This window comes from Hyperolius riggenbachi, chromosome 1 (assembly GCF_040937935.1).
Source record: "Hyperolius riggenbachi isolate aHypRig1 chromosome 1, aHypRig1.pri, whole genome shotgun sequence".
NCBI lineage: Eukaryota > Metazoa > Chordata > Amphibia > Anura > Hyperoliidae > Hyperolius > Hyperolius riggenbachi.
The window spans coordinates 603,271,205-603,289,280 of NC_090646.1; the positions used below are offsets into that span (position 1 = coordinate 603,271,205).

Genomic DNA, 18,076 nt, shown 5'->3' on the forward strand with positions numbered 1-18,076 from the left:
TTTGGAGGTCGAGTGTCCAAACTGCAAAGTCACTTTACTATCACAAAGTGCCAACAGCAATTTAAACTAAATACAAACGTTTTAACTCATAGATGAACATTATGGAAAATCCAAGTTGAAAATAAACTGTGAAGATAAACAATTTCATCCATCCTACTCCTGAAAAATGTATTCATTTTTTTAGAACCTCCCAGTTTCATTTTCTGTTTTAAAAAGCGGAAAAAGTAGGTTTAATGCTATTGTCTCATATGATGATGATTCAGCTTTTTCTATAGTCTCGCAGTTAGCAATCATGTGACCCCCAACAAGACAAATTCAGCAATCATGAGGCCCCCCCATCAAGACAAATTCAGCAATCATGAGGCCCCCAACATGACCAACTCAGCAATCATGAGGCCCCCAACAAGACAAATTCAGCAATCATGAGGCCCCCAACAAGACAAATTCAGCAATCATGAGGCCCCCAACAAGACAAATTCAGCAATCTTGAGGCCCCCAACAAATCATGAGGCCCTCAACAAGACAAAGTCAGTAACCATGAGGCCCCCAACAAGACAAATTCAGCAGTCATGAAGCACATAAATAGATAGCATTTCACATAAATAGGCAGAATGCCCCCTTAATGGTAGACAGCTCTCACCTGGCAGCAGTTCCCCAAAATACACTCAATCTGACAGCAGTGGTTCCCCAAAAATAGGTAGCCCCAGGTCTATAGGTGTCCCCAGAATAGGTGGCCAGCGGTGTAGATGTCCCCAGAACAGGTAGCCAGGAGTATATGTGCCCAGTATATGTAGGCAGGGGTATATGTGCCCAGTATATGTAGTCAGGGGTATATGTGCCCAGTATATGTAGTCAGGGGTATATGTGCCCAGTATATGTAGGCAGGGGTATATATGCCCAGTATATGTAGGCAGGGGTATATGTCCCAGTATATATAGCCAGGGGTATATGTGCCCAGTATATATAGCCAGGGGTATATGTGCCCAGTATATGTAGGCAGGGGTATATGTGCCCAGTATATATAGCCAGGGGTATATGTGCCCAGTATATATAGCCAGGGGTATATGTAGGCAGGGGTATATGTGCCCAGTATATGTAGGCAGGGGTATATATGCCCAGTATTTGTAGACAGGGGTATATGTGCCCAGTATATATAACCAGGGGTATATGTGCCCAGTATGTGTAGTCAGGGGTATATGTGCCCAGTATATATAGCCAGGGGTATATGTGCCCAGTATATGTAGTCAGGGGTATATGTGCCCAGTATATGTAGCCAGGGGTATATGTGCCCAGTATATGTAGCCAGGGGTATATGTGCCCAGTATATGTAGCCAGGGGTATATGTGCCCAGTATATGTAGTCAGGGGTATATGTGCCCAGTATATATAGCCAGGGGTATATGTGCCCAGTATATATAGCCAGGGGTATATGTGCCCAGTATATATAGCCAGGGGTATATGTGCACAGTATATGTAGTCAGGGGTATATGTGCACAGTATATGTAGTCAGGGGTATATGTGCCCAGTATATGTAGTCAGGGGTATATGTGCCCAGTATATGTAGGCAGGTGTATATGTCCCCAGAATAAGTAGCCAGGTGTGCCCCAGCAGGAGGGGAGCAGCGCAGAGAAGAGAGAGAGCTATGGGCACAGCGGGGAAGGCGGACATCCCCCCCCTTCCCTAACCTTAGGGGGCTCTCCCCTCCGGAACGAAGTGTGCAGCGACTGGGCAGCGGGCGGAACTTACCTCATCGCAGGCGCCGGATGGATTAGCCGCTACTCTGGTCTGGTCTGGTCCAGACCAGAGCGCAGCACCAGAACTTCCGGCGCAGGAGCGAGACGAGGTAAGTTCCGCCCGCTGCCAGCCGCTGCACACTTCGTTCCGGACTCCGGAGGGGAGAGCGAGGGAGGGAGGGAGAGCCCCTTAAGGTGAGGGAAGGGGGGGGGGGAGACGTCCGCCCTTCCCCGCTGTCCGCACATAGCTTTCCCTCTTCTCTGCGCTGCTCCCCTCCAGCTGGCTGCACGGGCACGCGGCCAGGGTGGGGCAGCGGGCAGCCAGGGTCAGGCAGATGCCCGATTTTGCCATATGTGCGGACGCCCATGATGGTAGGAAACCAGGGGATCTGGTTTTTAAAATAGATACAGCTGTGAAGTATTTTGACGGATCCCTCCTAGGATGTGTTTAGAAAGGTAACTTGAAAGTTTGTTTGACTTTCATGTAAACTTTCACCTTAGACAAAGTGTTCCAGAGCATTACGCATACCTCCCAACTTTTTGAGATGAGAAAGAGGGACACTTAAGCCACGCCCTGCCACTCCCATAATCATGCCCTGTCACACCCCTAGTCACGAATACCATAATGATTTTCAAGAGAATTATGTTGTTTTATAATTTAAACCTCACTGGTTCTTTCTATCCTGGTTAATTTTCCTTCATATTTACATTTTAAAATTAGTAATATATCAATTTAAAGGATGGGAATAAAGTTTAGAGTTAATCAAACACATTTTTTTAGTAGATATATATATATATTTACATAGCAACAGGGACAAAGTCCTGAAAGAGGGACAAATGAGGACAAAAGAGGGACAGGGCTTTCAAAGAGAGTTGGGAGCTATGATTACGTCAGAATCAGAATCATTTTATTTCGCCAAGTACAACGGGGGTTGTACCTGGAATTGTTTTTGGCTCATACAGGGTCGGTGATGGTACAAACACATACATGCGAACTACAACACATACAATCATATACAGTATAGTACAAAGTAACCATATACCTATGTGTACATACGGCACATAACTATAGTGAAGGACGCGTGGGGAAGTCTGGAGTGCTGTGTGAGGGGAGCAGCCTGCCGACTACCGACGGCGCTCGCACAGCTCCGCAGCAGCTCCAGATGCCCCGCAGTGTCCTGGAAAAGGGTGGATAGAGAGTGAGAAGGGATAGCTAAGAGAGAATGAAGAAAGAGAACCAAAGCAAGAAGTGAGAGACAGAGGCAGAGAGTCCCTTAGGGCAGCAGATTGGAAACTCGCCTAGGTACAGTCCCAAAACAGTCCGATGGTGGTTGCAGGCAGACCCGGTGCTTCAAGGAGCAAAAAGAACCCGTAGACGCAGAGGCCGATGGAGCTGGTGGCTGACCTGTGTGGAGGAGGGACTGGCAGCCGAGTAAGTTCATCCTTGGATGGCTAATCCCTCCAGGAGACAGAGATGGGGGCCCGACTTGGGGGCACAGCGAGGATATCAGGCTCACCTGGGTAGGGCAGCGGTGATGTGCCACCAGGGATTGATGAAATATTCCCTGTGGCCTGGACAGATGTGGAGGCATCCTGCATGTTCCCGAGTGGCTTCCTGGCAGCAGCGGTGGTGGATCAGGGGCAGGGTGAGTAGAGCAGTGCTCGGGCCTATGGTCACTCCACATGGGTGGCGGCGGCCGCTCATCTGATGGTGTCCCAGCAACCACGTCCTGCAAATCCGGCATGTGTACGATCCCCAGTGCCTTCCTTCCCCTCCACTGACCAGCCTCATCTTCTCTCCAAATAACTCCATCAGAGGTACACCAATCCCCTCTGGGCCGCGGTGGTGGATCAGTCTGCATGTCCCTGCGATGGTGCCTGGCAGCGGCAGTATCGGGTCCTCTCGCTGAAGAGCCTCCGCGTCCTCAGATGCCGGCAGAGCAGCCGCATGTCTCCGGCAGCGTCTGGTTGCTCCGGCCGTAGCTGCCAGTGTGGGCAAAGTCAGGCCGCCTCCGAGTCCCTCGATCGCGGCAGAGCAGCCGCATGTCTCGGGCTGGCGGGCTGCTTCGGCAGCAGAGTTGTGGCTGCACCTCGGTGGGTCTCCGTTCCTCCCAGGCAAAGCGGCAGCGTGAGGAGATGGGTCCCCTTGTGCAGCAACGAGCAGCCAGCTCGCGGCAGGAGCAGTCCAGAAGTCCAGCTTGGGGGTGGGAGAGCACAGGGCCTGAACAGCTGATCGCATGATCAGCTGGGAGCTCGCCGCTCAGACCCAGGGGCTCTATGCATGGATCAGCCCGTCTCTGCCTGTCTCCGATTGTCTCCACGGCATCCCCGCATCCTCCCCTTTAGATTAGGGGGGATTAGGGAGTAAAAATCTTAAGGTTTAAGGAAAGAGAAGAGGCCGGAGCCCTGTGGCCGTGGCTGCCGATGCAGCGCCATCTTGGTGATAGTCCAGCTCAGTACCAGCCCATAGTGGTGCTGGGTATAATTGTAATGCATCTGGGTGCTTCGTATCGTCCAGCACCCCTGTTTTCACGTCCGGTGAATTAGAACTACCGCCACTGATCAGCGGTGCTCTGCAACTTCCCAACGTCATGCCGCAGGTCATAACGCGTGCACAAAATCGGGTTCATGTACGGCATTATGTAATGTGAAAGAGGCCTTAGGGCCTGATTCACAAAGCGGTTCAAAGTGTTTGCACGTGAAAAGCCCTTTATCATGCCTAAATTCAGTTTAGGCGTGATAAAATGAAACTCGCGCGGTGCAGTGCGCGCGATGCGCCCATTAAACCCTATGGGCGCTGCGCACAGAGTTGCGCGATTGCGCGCGCAAAACTTTGCGCGTGGGACTTTGCGCGCGATAAAGAGCACAAAACGGTGCTAACTCAGCAGTGCAAAGGTTATCACGCCTAAAGTCTTTTAGGCGTGATAACTGAGTTATCACCGCTTTGTGAATCAGGCCCTAAGTGTTGTGGTATCCAGGAAAACTTAGCACTAAGAACCCGACAGCTTCCATGCTGTTTCTCACTAGCAAATGTACGCTTCATTCTCATGTGTCTAAACAGGAGAATAAGTGTTTCTGTTGTTCATAAGCATTTGTAAATGTAGTGACATTATTCATAGAATACCTTTTCCAACACCGTACAAGCATAAAACAAGTACAAAACTGTTATAATTCTTTCACTAGCTTATTTTGCTGTAGTAGCAATTATTTTGCTGTGACTCTCAGAAGTGTCATGTTTGAGCTACAACAACATGGCCGCCGCAGGACAGGATGAAGTCTTCCTTGCCGAGAAGAGCCTTGAGTGAGGGCGGGGCTTGATGTCCCTATAGCCAATCAGTGTGCCCTGCCATGCTAACCCGTGGAGGAGCTTGGCAGTGAGACGGCTGGGGTGTCCTGGCTTGTTGTGATAGCAGTGGCTGAGCATGGAGAAGCTGCGCTTCTTGCTACAGAGGTCGCTGGGGTCAGTGAAGCACCACATGGGCACAGATCAGTTTGGAAACAAATACTATTACATCCCTGAGCAGAAATCATGGACAGGTAATCAGACGTGACTGGAGCTATCTGCAGTTATCTGTTACTACAGTTTTGTTAATAAGATACATGTTGTTTATGTGCCAGTTGCACAGATTTATAGGCAGACTGATACATTTGGGTTACTAAAAAGCAGAAATGAATTAAACTTTCCTTTTAGCTGATCCTGATCTCTGCCATTTTCTATGTACGAAAATTACATTCTTGTGGCCTGTTCTTAAAAGAGAGCACATCTGCTACCAGAACAATTAAAGGACAACTGTAGGGAGGCTGCCATGTCTTTTTTTCCTGTTGTGCAATACCAGCTGCCTGGCAGCCCTGCTCTATTTGGCTGCAGTAGTGTCTGAATAACACCAGAAACAAGCATGCAGCTAATCTTGTCAGTTCCGACATTAACCCTCCTGGCGGTATAAAAAAATCCGCCAGGAGGGAGCGCAGCAGTTTTTTTAAAAAAAATTTCCTATATCATGTAGCGAGCCCAGGGCTCGCTACATGAAAGCCGCTGCTCAGCGGCATCCCCCCGCCCTCTTTCAAAGAACAGGATTTACTGGAGGGCTTCCCCCGTCGCCATGGCGACGGGGCGGGATGATGTCACCGACGTCGGGACGTCATTGGGAGTCCCGGGCCACCCCTCGGCGCTGCCTGGCCCTGGCAAAGTGCTAGCTGCGTCCAGCAAAAAAAAAATTAAACAAATCGGCCCAGAAGGGCCTGAGCGGCACCCTCCGGCGGCTTACCCCGAACTACGTTCGGGGTTACCGCCAAGGAGGTTAATGTCGGAAATACCTGATCTGCTGCATGCTTGTTCATGGTCTATGGCTAAAAGTATTAGAGACAGAGCATCAGCAGGACAGCCAGGCAAATGGTATTGCACAAAAGTGAAAAAAAAAAACATGGCAACCTCCCTACAGGTGTCCTTTAATTTAAAGGGAACCTGAGATGGGGCCTTAAAAAGAAAATATACATACCTAGGGCTTCCTCCAGCCCCCTCTGGCCTGATCTTATCCTCATCATCCTCAGTCACCGCCTGGTTCGTCTGCAACGGGCCCCGTTAAGTCGATCAGTCGGAGCAGGTGCAGTCTGGCCGCGCGCTCCCCCACTGTGCAGTTGTGCCGCACATGCATATTTGGCCCCAGTCCGGAGGACTTTCCGGGCCAAATTACTAAAGAACAAGAAGGCAGATGAGGATGACAAGGGAACGATCAGGTTGGACGGGGGCTGGAGGATACTCCCGGTATGTATATTTTCTTTTTAAGGGCCCATCTCAGGTTCCTTTTAAAAATGTTTTTATGGAGGTAAACACGATTCAGCCAATCACAAAGCTTTGTGCTGTAGCGGGTGCTGTGATAGGAGAACTGTTCGCTGTGAGGTTTTCTGGTGGGTCACCTAAACTAGACTGGAGCCAAAAAGTGCCCCTAAGGGTAACTCCTCTTGGGAGGGGGAAGCTTCTGGATCCTCCAGCGGCTTCTCCCATCCTCCACCAGCCCATCCCAGTGCTGGGGCCTTAGAAAAACTCCTGTTTTTTGTCAGCATACGCACTAGCATGGACCTGCTCGGTCTTTAACAGAAAAAAGTGGCGCTAGTCTACTTTAGGGCACCCAACAGGAAACATCATAGGGAAATTCTGCTAACGTGACTGGGTGGACAGCTCCCTCTCAGACTTATGTTTTAGGTAGGTTGTAGCAAAGTACGCCCCCACACTAATTGGCCAATCACAACGCTTCATGCTGTAGAGCAGTGATGGCTAACATTTGGCACTCTAGCTGTGGTGGAACTACAAGTCCCACGAGGCATTGCAATACTCTGACAGCTCTAAGCCTAACTCGGGGAGGCAGAGGCATGATGGGATTTGTAGTTTTATCACAGCAGGAGTGCCAAGGTTAGCCATCACTGCTGTAGAGGGTGATGTGATTGGATTACTGTTCCCTATAAGGTTTCCTGCTGGGCCTCCTAAACTAGCGCCGAAAAAGCTAAGCCTGATCTGGTCTGTGTGTAATGCGCACCGTTCGCACCTGCGCAGTAGCATGGACCCAATCGGGGATGGCTTTTTCTGCCTCCACCTCTTTTATCCCCTTATTCTCATGCATGCTGGTATTGCCACAAAAGCTGAGCCAGTCAACATGGGGCTCTGCTGCTTGAGCAGTACCAGTCCACAAAGCATATGACATGGTAGAGGCCTGAGCAAAAGGAAGGGGGGGTAGAAAAAGGGCTTGTCTATGTTGGGGACAAGGGGCTCATCCCCTTGTGAGGTAGGAGTAACTACCCCCGCATATGTGAAGACAGGTCCAAGGAACCTCAGATGTCTGTCCCCGTCACTGATTAATAGATAAAGGGAGTCATTTTTGCCCACAGGGTTTATATGAACAGTGAAAGGTAAAACTTAATTTGAAGTAAAGTCCAACAATAAAATATTTATTAAAATCATAATAAAATATCCTTTTTTCATCTGTAGCCTGTTTTTACCATTTGTGTTATTTTACTATCTGTTCTGTAACCAAATTTCTGCTTCTGTATCTGTGACATCATCTTGTGTATACCAGTACTTCTATTTTTTTTCCTCTTTTCTTTTTTCTTTTCTTTAGTCCTCTGTTGTTTTCTTCTGCCTCTTTCAATTTCTTGATTGGGAGCCCCATTGCACTACCACCAAAGCACCGCCAGATGCTACAGCAATACTGATAAGGGCTCCCCAGCAAACACTTTAAATCACTTGCCGGGGAGGGGGGGCACTGTTCCATTGATTGGACCAACCCTTCCTGAGGGGTATTGCCATTGGTCAAATAAAAGGACAAAAGGGAAGCCTCAATAGCAGATTTAAGGATGTCGAGATGCTTTATGGCACGGCTGTTTATTCTCTCTGTTGTTGCTGCAATATGAAAGATTCAGAATGTAATTTTCAGGCTAGATGGGATAATGGATCCCAAAAACTCATCAGCCAGAGTCTTTCTACGGCTCTCTTAAAATGGTAGAGTCCCGCTTTTCCAGAATTCAACTAACCAGCAGTCTCAACCAACTAGCACAAATCGCCTGACAGTGAAGTAGTTAGTGGTGGTTTTAGTAGCTCATTCATTTTACTGTTATTGGGATTAGATGATAAAATATACAAGGTATACTTGACCTTGTAGTCCACCAAATGTGCAATTGCTTCTACTGTACCTCCAATGAGAGGAGAGAGTTGCTCCTTTGCTGGAGAGAATGTATGCATGCTGGGCCATTTCTAGGACAATTTCTGCTATAGTAAACCAGTTTTCCTGGTCCCTTGGAGTTTACTATAACGAGATTTTACTGTACTGGTGTTTTTTGGATGACGTATGATTTTATCACTTTCCTCGTTACTTCAATTTCTTCAATCATTTTTTGGGAATAGTCACATTCTAAAGAGGGCTTTTGTAGTTTATCACTGAGTCATAATGTTCTGCAGGTCTGATCAGTTTTCTCCAATGCATTAGTATGGATTACGGGATACATCTGGAGGGGCTCCAGCTAGCGGTATATACCGTACAATAAAACTAATGACAGTGGTTTGTGGACTAGCGCAAGTGACCAGTCTGGGGTTTTCCATTTTGCACGTGGTTAAGTGAAGGTAACTCAGACACTGGCCGCCAGAATTTAAAGCAAACTTCATTTATTATTTTCTTTGAGCTGATCTACATCTCCTACAGCTGCCCATGGTCCTCTGTCCACAACACTAGCGCATCATCTGTGTGTTTGTGCAAGGGCAGTGACATATCAAGGGGAGATAGCACCTAGGGTAAGCACTGTAACCCTCCCCCCACCTCCCTCCTCGGGGCACTAAGAATTTTAATGGTGTGTTTCAAAGTTGAAGTGAAACATAAATAGAGATGGTGGGAGGGAAATGACAGAGTGAGGGATAAGGATGAAAAAGAGGGCTAGGAGGAGGGAATGGAGGATAAGGCGGAGAAGAGGCTGGGAGAGGGAATGAGAGATAGGGCTGCCAGAAGAGAATGTGGCATAAGGAGGAAAGGGGTGGAGGAGTGGGGGGATTGAGGGATAAGCAGGAAAGAGAGGGCTAGGAGGGGGGGGGGGGGGGGGGCGTCGGAGGGAATGGTTTTAGAGGAAAATTAAAGTGAGAAGAACCTGGAGGCTGCCATAGTTATTTCCTTTTTAACCACTTGAGGACCCACCCTTTACCCCCCCCTTAAGGACCAGCGCTGTTTTAGCTGATCTGTGCTGGGTGGGCTCTGTAGCCCCCAGCACAGATCAGGGTGCAGGCAGAGCGACCAGATCGCCCCCCTTTTTTCCCCACTAGGGGGATGATGTGCTGGGGGGGGGTCTGATCGCTCCTGCCTGCCGGGTGTTGTGGGGGGGGGGGCACCTCAAAGCCCCCCTCCGCGGCGAAATCCTCCCCCTCCCTCTCCTACCTGGCCCCCCCTGGTGACCGGGCTGCACAGGGCTGTCCTATCCGTCCTGTGCAGCCAGTGACAGGCTGTCCCCTGTCACATGGCGGCGATCCCCGGCCGCTGATTGGCCGGGGATCGCCGATCTGCCTTACGGCGCTGCTGCGCAGCAGCGCCGTACAATGTAAACAAAGCGGATTATTTCCGTTTGTGTTTACATTTAGCCTGCGAGCCGCCATCTGCGGCCCGCAGGCTATTCACGGAGCCCCCCACCGTGAATTGACAGGAAGCAGCCGCTCGCGCTGATTAATCAGCCTGCAGCTGGCGACGCAATACTGCGTCGCTGGTCCTGCAGCTGCCACTTTGCCGACGCACGGTATAAGCGTGCGGTCGGCAAGTGGTTAAACAATACCAATTGCCTGGCTGTTCTGCTGATCTTTCTGGCTGCAGTAGTGTCTGAGGCCTCTTGCACAGCACGTGCGATTCCGATATATATATATATATATATATATATATATATATATATATATATATATATATATATATATATATATATTTTTTGGTACTTATCCGTTAGCCGGGCGCATCCGGCAGGTGGCGCTAATTACTATTCCTCCTCCAGGCCGACATGGATAGTAGGGAAAGATGTAACTCTGGTGGAGTTTTGTCGCCACCTAGAGGATGCGCCCGGCTAACGGATAAGTACCATTTTTTTTTATTCCGATTAAAAAAGTACTGCATGCTGCTACGTTTTTTAATCAGAATCAAAAATCAGATCGTATAAAGAAATTGGAATCGCATGTAGTTTGCAAGAGGCGTCAGACACTACTGCAGCCAGAAAGATCAGCAGAACAGCCAGGCTATTGGTATTGTTTAAAAAGGAAATAACTATGGCAGCCTCCAGGTTCTTCTCACTTTAATTTTCCTTTTAAAACCCTTCCCTTGAATCAAGCATGCGGCAAATCCAGTCAGACTTCAGTCAAATATCTGGTCTGCATGTTTGTTCAGTGTCTATGGCGAAAAGTATTAGGCAGGGAACACACTAGGCAGAAACGCTAGCGTTGCGTAAAACGCAGCGTTTATGCTTATAATGTTAGTCAATGGGCCGCATAATAGAACCCGTGTGTGCATTTTGTAATATCAGCAAAAACTCTGTATACAGAGGCGCCAGAGTAGAGTAAAATGTTTTAAAAACCGCTTAAGAGCAGAGGAGGATGTTAAGGTGGACTTACCTCCCTCTTACAAAAAAAGAAAACTCACTTGAGTCTCGATAAAACAGAATTGACAAATAATTTATTCAACAAATGCAACGCGTTTCGCGGGCGTGACCCAGCTTCCTCAGGCAAAAATGGGAGCACAACTCAGTGGGTCAAGCAATAGGCTTGAGCGCCTCTGTCAGAGGTGAGTCCACCTTAACATCCCCCTCTGCTTTTAAGTGGTTTTTAAAACATTTTACTCTACTCTGGCGCCTCTGTATACCGAGTTTTTGCTGATCTTCTAGTCCACCCTGGGTGGAAGGGTGCATCCCCATCTACTATCTACAGAGAGCGACTTCTTAACCTGAGTGGGGTCAGGCCCTAATGCTCCCCACCTGCATTTAAAGTGGTTGCCTATGGGTAACCCGTGTTTGTGAGTATATACACATAAAATTGTATTGAACTCTTCATTTTACCTGACAATACTGCACCATATTGGGCTCTCGATTCTCTTCCTGTTTTTAAGCATTTTGTAATATGCGTTTTTAAAAATGCTGGTTTTGTTGCATATTTTTCAAAAACTCATCAAAAACGCACATAATGAAAGTCAATGGTGACACAGAGGTATTGCGTATTGGTGCGGTTTGCATGTGTTTTCATATGCGTTTACAAAAAAAAACTGTTTTATGATGTATTTGCGCTTCCTGTTGAATTCCTAGTGAGTTCCATAAATGCATTAAAAAAAGCATGCAACACGCATATGCATTTTGTATATGCAAACCACAAATGAATTAAAACGCAAACAAAACGCAATAAAAAGGCGTGTGTGAAAAAAACACAAACGCACTTAAAACGCGAAAAGCACACGACAGAAAACGTGACCTTTCACGCACTAAGAAGTGTGCACTCAGCCTAAAGGTGGGTACACACGTCAGATAAAAGTCTTTGGAAAATGAAAGATCAGACCAATTTTACCCCCTTCCATGTAGTATGAGAGCCATACTCTACACAGTCTATTCTATGGAGCTGAACTCCCTATCAGGTAAAAATCTTTGCAAGATTCTGCACACAAAGATGCTGTACACATGCAACAGATCAGTATCTGCAAAAGATCCGTTCCTGCAAAAGATCCATTCCTGCAAAATGCATTCATAGTCTATGACATCTGCAGATCTCATACACACCTTGTTTAATGGACATTCATCTGCAGATCAGACAATTATCTGCCGATCTGAAGATCCAACCTGGTGGATCTGATCTACAGATAATTGTCAGTTAAACAAGGTGTGTACGAGATCTGCAGATATCATAGACTATGAATGCGTTTTGCAGGAACAGATCTTTTGCAGATACTGATCTGTTGAGTGTGTGCAGCATCTTTGTGTGCAGCATCTTGCAAAGATTTATATCTGATGGGGAGTTCAGCTGAATAGAATAGACTGTGTAGAGTATGGCTCTCATACTACATGGAAGGGGGTAACATTGCTCTGTGATCTTTCATTTTCCAAAGACTTTTATCTGACGTGTGTACGCACCTTTAGAGGGAGATGATCGTGACAGACAAGCAATTTATTTTATTTAAAAGGAAATAAATGGGGATAAATATGGCAGCCTCCATATGAGGTTACAAGGCAGCATTGCCTGCTATTTACTGGAGTTCCATGCAGCTTTCGCATAGGTCATAGTGGTCCATAGTAGTGACTTGTAAACGACCAGTGATTTTGCTATGGCGATTGCTTTGTCACACATGCGCGTGCACAACTGCAAATGGGCAGTTGTCTCTTTGCTGAGCTACTAATGCTCATCAAGGTCAGACTTTGTGGGCGGCATGGCTTCAGACCTAATACTGTATGTTTCACAATTTAAAGGACAACTGAAGTGAGAGGGATATGGAGGCTGCCATATTTATTTCCTCTAATACCAGTTGCCTGGCAGCCCTGCTGATCCTCTGCCTCTAATACTTTTATCCAGAGACCCTGAACAAGCATGCAGCAGGTCAGGTGTTTCTGACATTGTCAGATCTGACAAGATTAGCTGCATGCTTGTTTCTGGTGTTATTCAGGACAGTACTGCAGCCAAATAGACCAGCAGGGCAACTGGTATTGTTTAAAAGGAAATAAATATGGCAGCCTCCGTAAACCTCTTACTTCAGTTCCCCTTTAAACATATTCTGGTACAGGAGTATGGGTCATTCCCCATGGACCACTGGAAATTGAACCAACTTACACACTGGTTAGGCTCTCTCAGAGGGGTAAGAGCAATAGTAGACATGACCCCCTGGGAAAAGCTTTTCATACAAGAGGCGAAACCCCCGCATCTAACTTCCTACTTATACCAAGCTCTTTTGGATCTCAAAGGAGATACTAAGGGCACTTTTCCACTAGCAATCGCTAGCGTTCACGCTGAACGCTAGCGATTGCTGAATCGCAATTACCGGCGATTCCCCGACGTTCGCGGCCGCGATTTTGCTATGCTATGCACTGCATAGCAAAATCGCGGCAATAATCGCTCCGCCGCGCGATCGCGATCCGGTCAAAAACGAATCGCGGTAGTGGAAATGACCTACCGCGATTCCTATGCTAAAAGCAAACTGTAGCGATTTGACAAATCACTAGCGGTTTGCGGTTTTGCGATTAAGCAATCGCAAACGCTGTAGTGGAAAAGGGCCCTAAGGCAGATTTTCTGGGAAAATGGGAGAGAGATACGGGGCACACATTATCAGACCCACAAACAAGTAGAGCTCTGGCTATGGCTCATTCTGCCTCAATAAGCTCACATATTCAAGAAGGGTGCTATAAGCTATTAGTGCGATGGTACAGGACACCCTCCCTTCTTGCTAAGATATATGAGGGCCAGAGTCCCAACTGCTGGAGGGGCTGTGGAGAGCATGGCTCAATTCTGCATATTTTCTGGAATTGCCCCTTGTTGCATCCGTATTGGGATGCAGTAAGGGAAATAGTCAAGGAGGTGGTGGGATGGGACTTGGAGGATAATCCATGGCACCTATTGTTTCACCTTTACCCAACATCTATAAAAAAATATAAAGCCACGGTCACCCCATTCTTACTAAATGCAGCTAAGAGCCTTATTCCAACATACTGGAGGACCACGAGGATCCCCACTATTAAAGACTGGTTCTCTAGAATCCATAGAATTCAAGAAGCAGAAGAATCTATTTTGATGGCCAGAGATAAATTTGATAAATACAAAAAGGTCTGGATGCCATGGATCCTCTTCCAAACAACTGAAAGATATCTTTCTATTGTGAATGAGGGGACGGACTAATAAGGGTTCTAAGCGATATTCTCAACTGAGAGGACTATGTCCTTAACACATATCTACAATGCTGTTTAAAGTAGCAACACTATATGCGGTACCTGAGAACTGTTTTGTTTGGTTCTAAAATGTTCTAGTTTCTATTATGCTCTTTACTTTTTGTCTTTCTCTATTCTCACTCGTACAGATAGCGAGAATTATCTATGCTATGTACACTCTAAAGAATACTTAAGTGTTATGAATATGATGTGTATCCACACTATGGCCTCAATTCACTAAGGTTTATCAAACACTTTACCGAACGTTTGATAATTTATTTCATGGCTAAAATCTCATTTTGAATTCACTAAGGTGTTACATATTTATTTAATGTGTTATCGATAAAACATTTGATAAATATATAACACCTAAGTGAATTCAAAATTAGATTTTACCCATGAGATAAATTATCAAACGTTCGGTAAAGTGTTTGATAAACCTTAGTGAATTGAGGCCTATGTGAGAAATGACAAAGTTGTATTGATATGATTCACTTTATTGAAAATAAAAATTACATTAAAAAAAAAAAACATATTCTGGTAGTAAGATTAATACTGTATTTTAGCCACTGGATGGCAGCATTGCATGTAAAATATGTCTTCGCTATCTGTCAACATTGAAGTTCTCATCCTTTGTACAGCTTCTAGCCTTGAATTACAGGTATACTGTGATATGAAAAAATTTCCTCAAGATTAGAACTTTCCATGTTAGCTGATGCCATTCAGCTTGAAAACTTTGCAGTTCCTCTCTGCCACTTGCAAAGCCAGGAGTAGACAGTGCTTCAACGCGGACCTGAACTCAGAACGTCCTCTCTGTTCTAAAAGATAAGCAACAGCATAATAACATTTAAAGAAAAACATTTCTTTGTTACAGCTGATACAACTCCTGCAAGAAATCTGCAGTGTCTACTTCCTGATTTCATGGAAGCCTACATAGGGTTAACATCCTGTGTTTACAAATTAGCTGCTCTCTTATGGCAGAGGAGATTCCTGAGTTGACACAGCTGAGAGATCAAATTATAATCACAAATTAAGGGGTATTAGACAGGCTAAACTCTCTAAGGCCCGGTGCACACCAAAACCCGCTAGCAGATTTTGAAACGCTTTTTCTTATTTTTCTATGGCGTTTTGCTAGCGTTTTGCGGATTGCTGCAGCGTATTTCAGTATAGTAGATTTCATATATTGTTACAGTAAAGCTGTTACTGAACAGCTTCTGTAACAAAAACGCCGGCAAAACCGCTCTGAACAGGCGTTTTTCAGAGCGGTTTGCGTTTTCCTATACTTAACATTGAGGCAGAAACGCATCCGAAATCCCAAAAATGCCTCACCCAGGCATTTTTCGTTTCTGCAAAATGCCTCCCGCTCTGGTGTGCACCACCCCATTGAGATACATTGACCAAGCGGATCCGCAGCCACAAGCGGCTGCAGAAACGCTGAAAAAGCCGCTCGGTGTGCACCAGCCCTCAGGGCTCGTTCACACTGCAGGCGTTTTCTCCATTTTTTTTTTTTCTCCCGCATGTGCCTTTTAAAAATGCCCCCCGAACGCTTGTGCAATGAATGTCTATGAGGAGGTTCCTATCAGCGCGGGTTGTGCGCTGTACGGGCAGCAAAGCTGTGCGTGGATTCTGCCTCAATGGAAGGTATAGGAAAAATGCAAAACGCTCACAAAATCGCTTTGTGCAGCGATTGCGGTTTTAAGAATAAATACATTGTATTTATTCCTTTCCGGGTCAAAGAGTTCACTTGCGTCAGGGAGTCTATTAAAAAAACGATCGGGACAATCGCGTAGAAATGCGCTTTGCACAAAAACGAAAAGAAAAACTCCGCGAACGGCCACGCGAGCGGAACGCAATGTGAACAAGGCCTACAGGCTGCATTTCTCTCTTTTTTCCTTCTGTCCTATGCAAGAGTTCAGGTCCACTTTAAAGTTTCTGTGACTGCACTTAGCACATGTATTTGTGTCACAAGCGGAGGGCTTATGTTTAGTGTTGTACTAGAAGATCTGCGTATATTGGGAAAGTACTGCAGAAGATTGTCTCTTAGATCAAATAATGGAACTCTGGACTGTTTCAGAGCATGACATTTTTGGGAAACAAATTTAGTTTTGTAGTCTGTTGATGCATCCAATTAAAGGGAAACTTAACTCTTAAAAAATAAACATTTTTAAAAATGTACGTGTTAATGTCCACAATAGCTTCTAGCACCAGCGGGAATGCATGCAAAGGTGCGTGTGGCGGCTCACCGACTGAGTCAGCAAAAATGAAACTAGCTGGTGGATGGGACTGGAGGAGCCGTGACTGCGAGGGCACAGGATGGCTGCAGGGGGCTGGGAGATGCCCCAGGTGAGTGAAACTCATTCATTTTATTTTTTAGTGTTAAAGGGACACTTAAGGCAACCTAAAAAAAAATAGTTTTACTTACCTGGGGCTTCTACCAGCCCTCTGCAGCTGTCCGGTGCCCACGCAGTCTCACTCGGATCCTCCTGTTCCCGCCGGCAGCCACTTCCTTTTTCGGTGGCAGGCGCCCACAGGCCTGGGAACGCAAGTGATTCTTTGCGTTCCTGGCCGCAATAGCAGTATAGAGGGCGCTAATGCAGCCAGGTATGCAAAGAATCACTCGCGTTCCCAGGCCTGTCAGCACCTGTCGCTGAAAACGGAAGTAGCTGCCGGTGGGGCCGGGACGATCCGAGTGAGACTGCGTGGGCAGGGGGCGGCTGCAGGGGGCTGCTGGAAGCCCCAGATGAGTTTCCTTTTAAACAATAACAGTTGCCTGGTAGTCCTGCTGCTCTCTTTGGCTGCAGTAGTGGCTGAATCACACACCTGAAACATCCAGTCTGACTTCAGTCAGAGCATCTGATCTGCATGCTTGTTCAGGGGCTGTGGCTAAAAGTATTAGACACAGGATCAGCAGGAGAGTCGGGCAACTGGTATTATTTTAAAAGGAAAAATACATGTCCTTCTCAGTTTAGGTTCCCTTTAAGTGTCCTTTTAAGTTTCCCTTTAAAGTAAATCTGAGCTGGTTGGCTGGTTTTCTTTAGTTAATGCTGATTGTATGTCTGGCTTTTCACTTTGCGGCAGCTCACCTGAGAAGGGATCCAACCACCTTCAACAGACAGGAAACAGGAAGACTATCATTTAGGCCTTGTTCACATTTATAAATAGCGGGGGGGAGGGGGTGGTTTCTACTTCCTGATGTCAGTCAGGAACTGAACTCTTTGACCCGGAAATGAATAAATACAATTTATTTATTCATTAAAGCGCTTAGTAAATCGCAATTCAAAGCGGTTTTTCAAGCACTTTGCGACTTCCCTATACTTTCTATTGATTCGTAGACACTCAGAAAATGGTGCAGGAGCCGCTTTAGCGATTGGATAGAAAGGTCATCGCTTATGTAAGAACACTCACATTAGCTAACATTGCACTATTGCTATTAAAGAGAACCCGAGGTGGGTTTCTGACATGAATATTAGGACACAGGCACATTCGGCATACAATGCCCTGCCTCTGTGTCCTTACAGTGTACCCCCAGGCTTTCCCCGTGCTCTGCTGTCCCCCATTATACAAACCGCCAGGCTAGCGACACACAGATTGTCGCTAGTCGGCTGTTTACCTTTTGGCTGCCATTCCCCGCCGCTTCCCCGCCTCCTGTATAGCGCGGCTCCCCGCCTCTGTCCCTTCCCTCCCCGCCTGCGTAAGTTTCCTCCAATCGGCTTACAGAGTTGGGGAGGGAAGGGACGCAGGCGGGGAGCCACGCTATAGAGGAGGCGGGGGAGCAGCGGTGAGTGGCAGCAGATAGGTAAACAGCCGACTAAAGACAATCCGTGTATCAATAGCCTGGCGGTTTTTATATTGGGGAAAGCATAACGCGCGCGGGGGGGGGGGGGGGGGGGGGGCTAGGGGCGCACTACAAGGACACAGAGGCTGGGCGTTGTATGCCGAATGTGCCTCTGT

At 46.9% G+C, this 18,076-nt stretch overlaps 1 protein-coding gene across 1 annotated transcript in view; it reads left to right on the top strand.

Annotated features, from left to right (window-relative positions):
- The first annotated feature begins 5,066 nt into the window (after positions 1 to 5,066).
- The window catches only part of NDUFAF2 (NADH:ubiquinone oxidoreductase complex assembly factor 2), a 121,440-nt gene continuing 108,430 nt past the window's right edge, over positions 5,067 to 18,076 (top strand). The window contains exon 1 of the mRNA XM_068249606.1: positions 5,067 to 5,269. Within this exon, the coding sequence (XP_068105707.1) occupies positions 5,155 to 5,269 (115 nt within the window). The 5' untranslated portion in view covers positions 5,067 to 5,154. The remainder of the gene's footprint in view (positions 5,270 to 18,076) is intronic.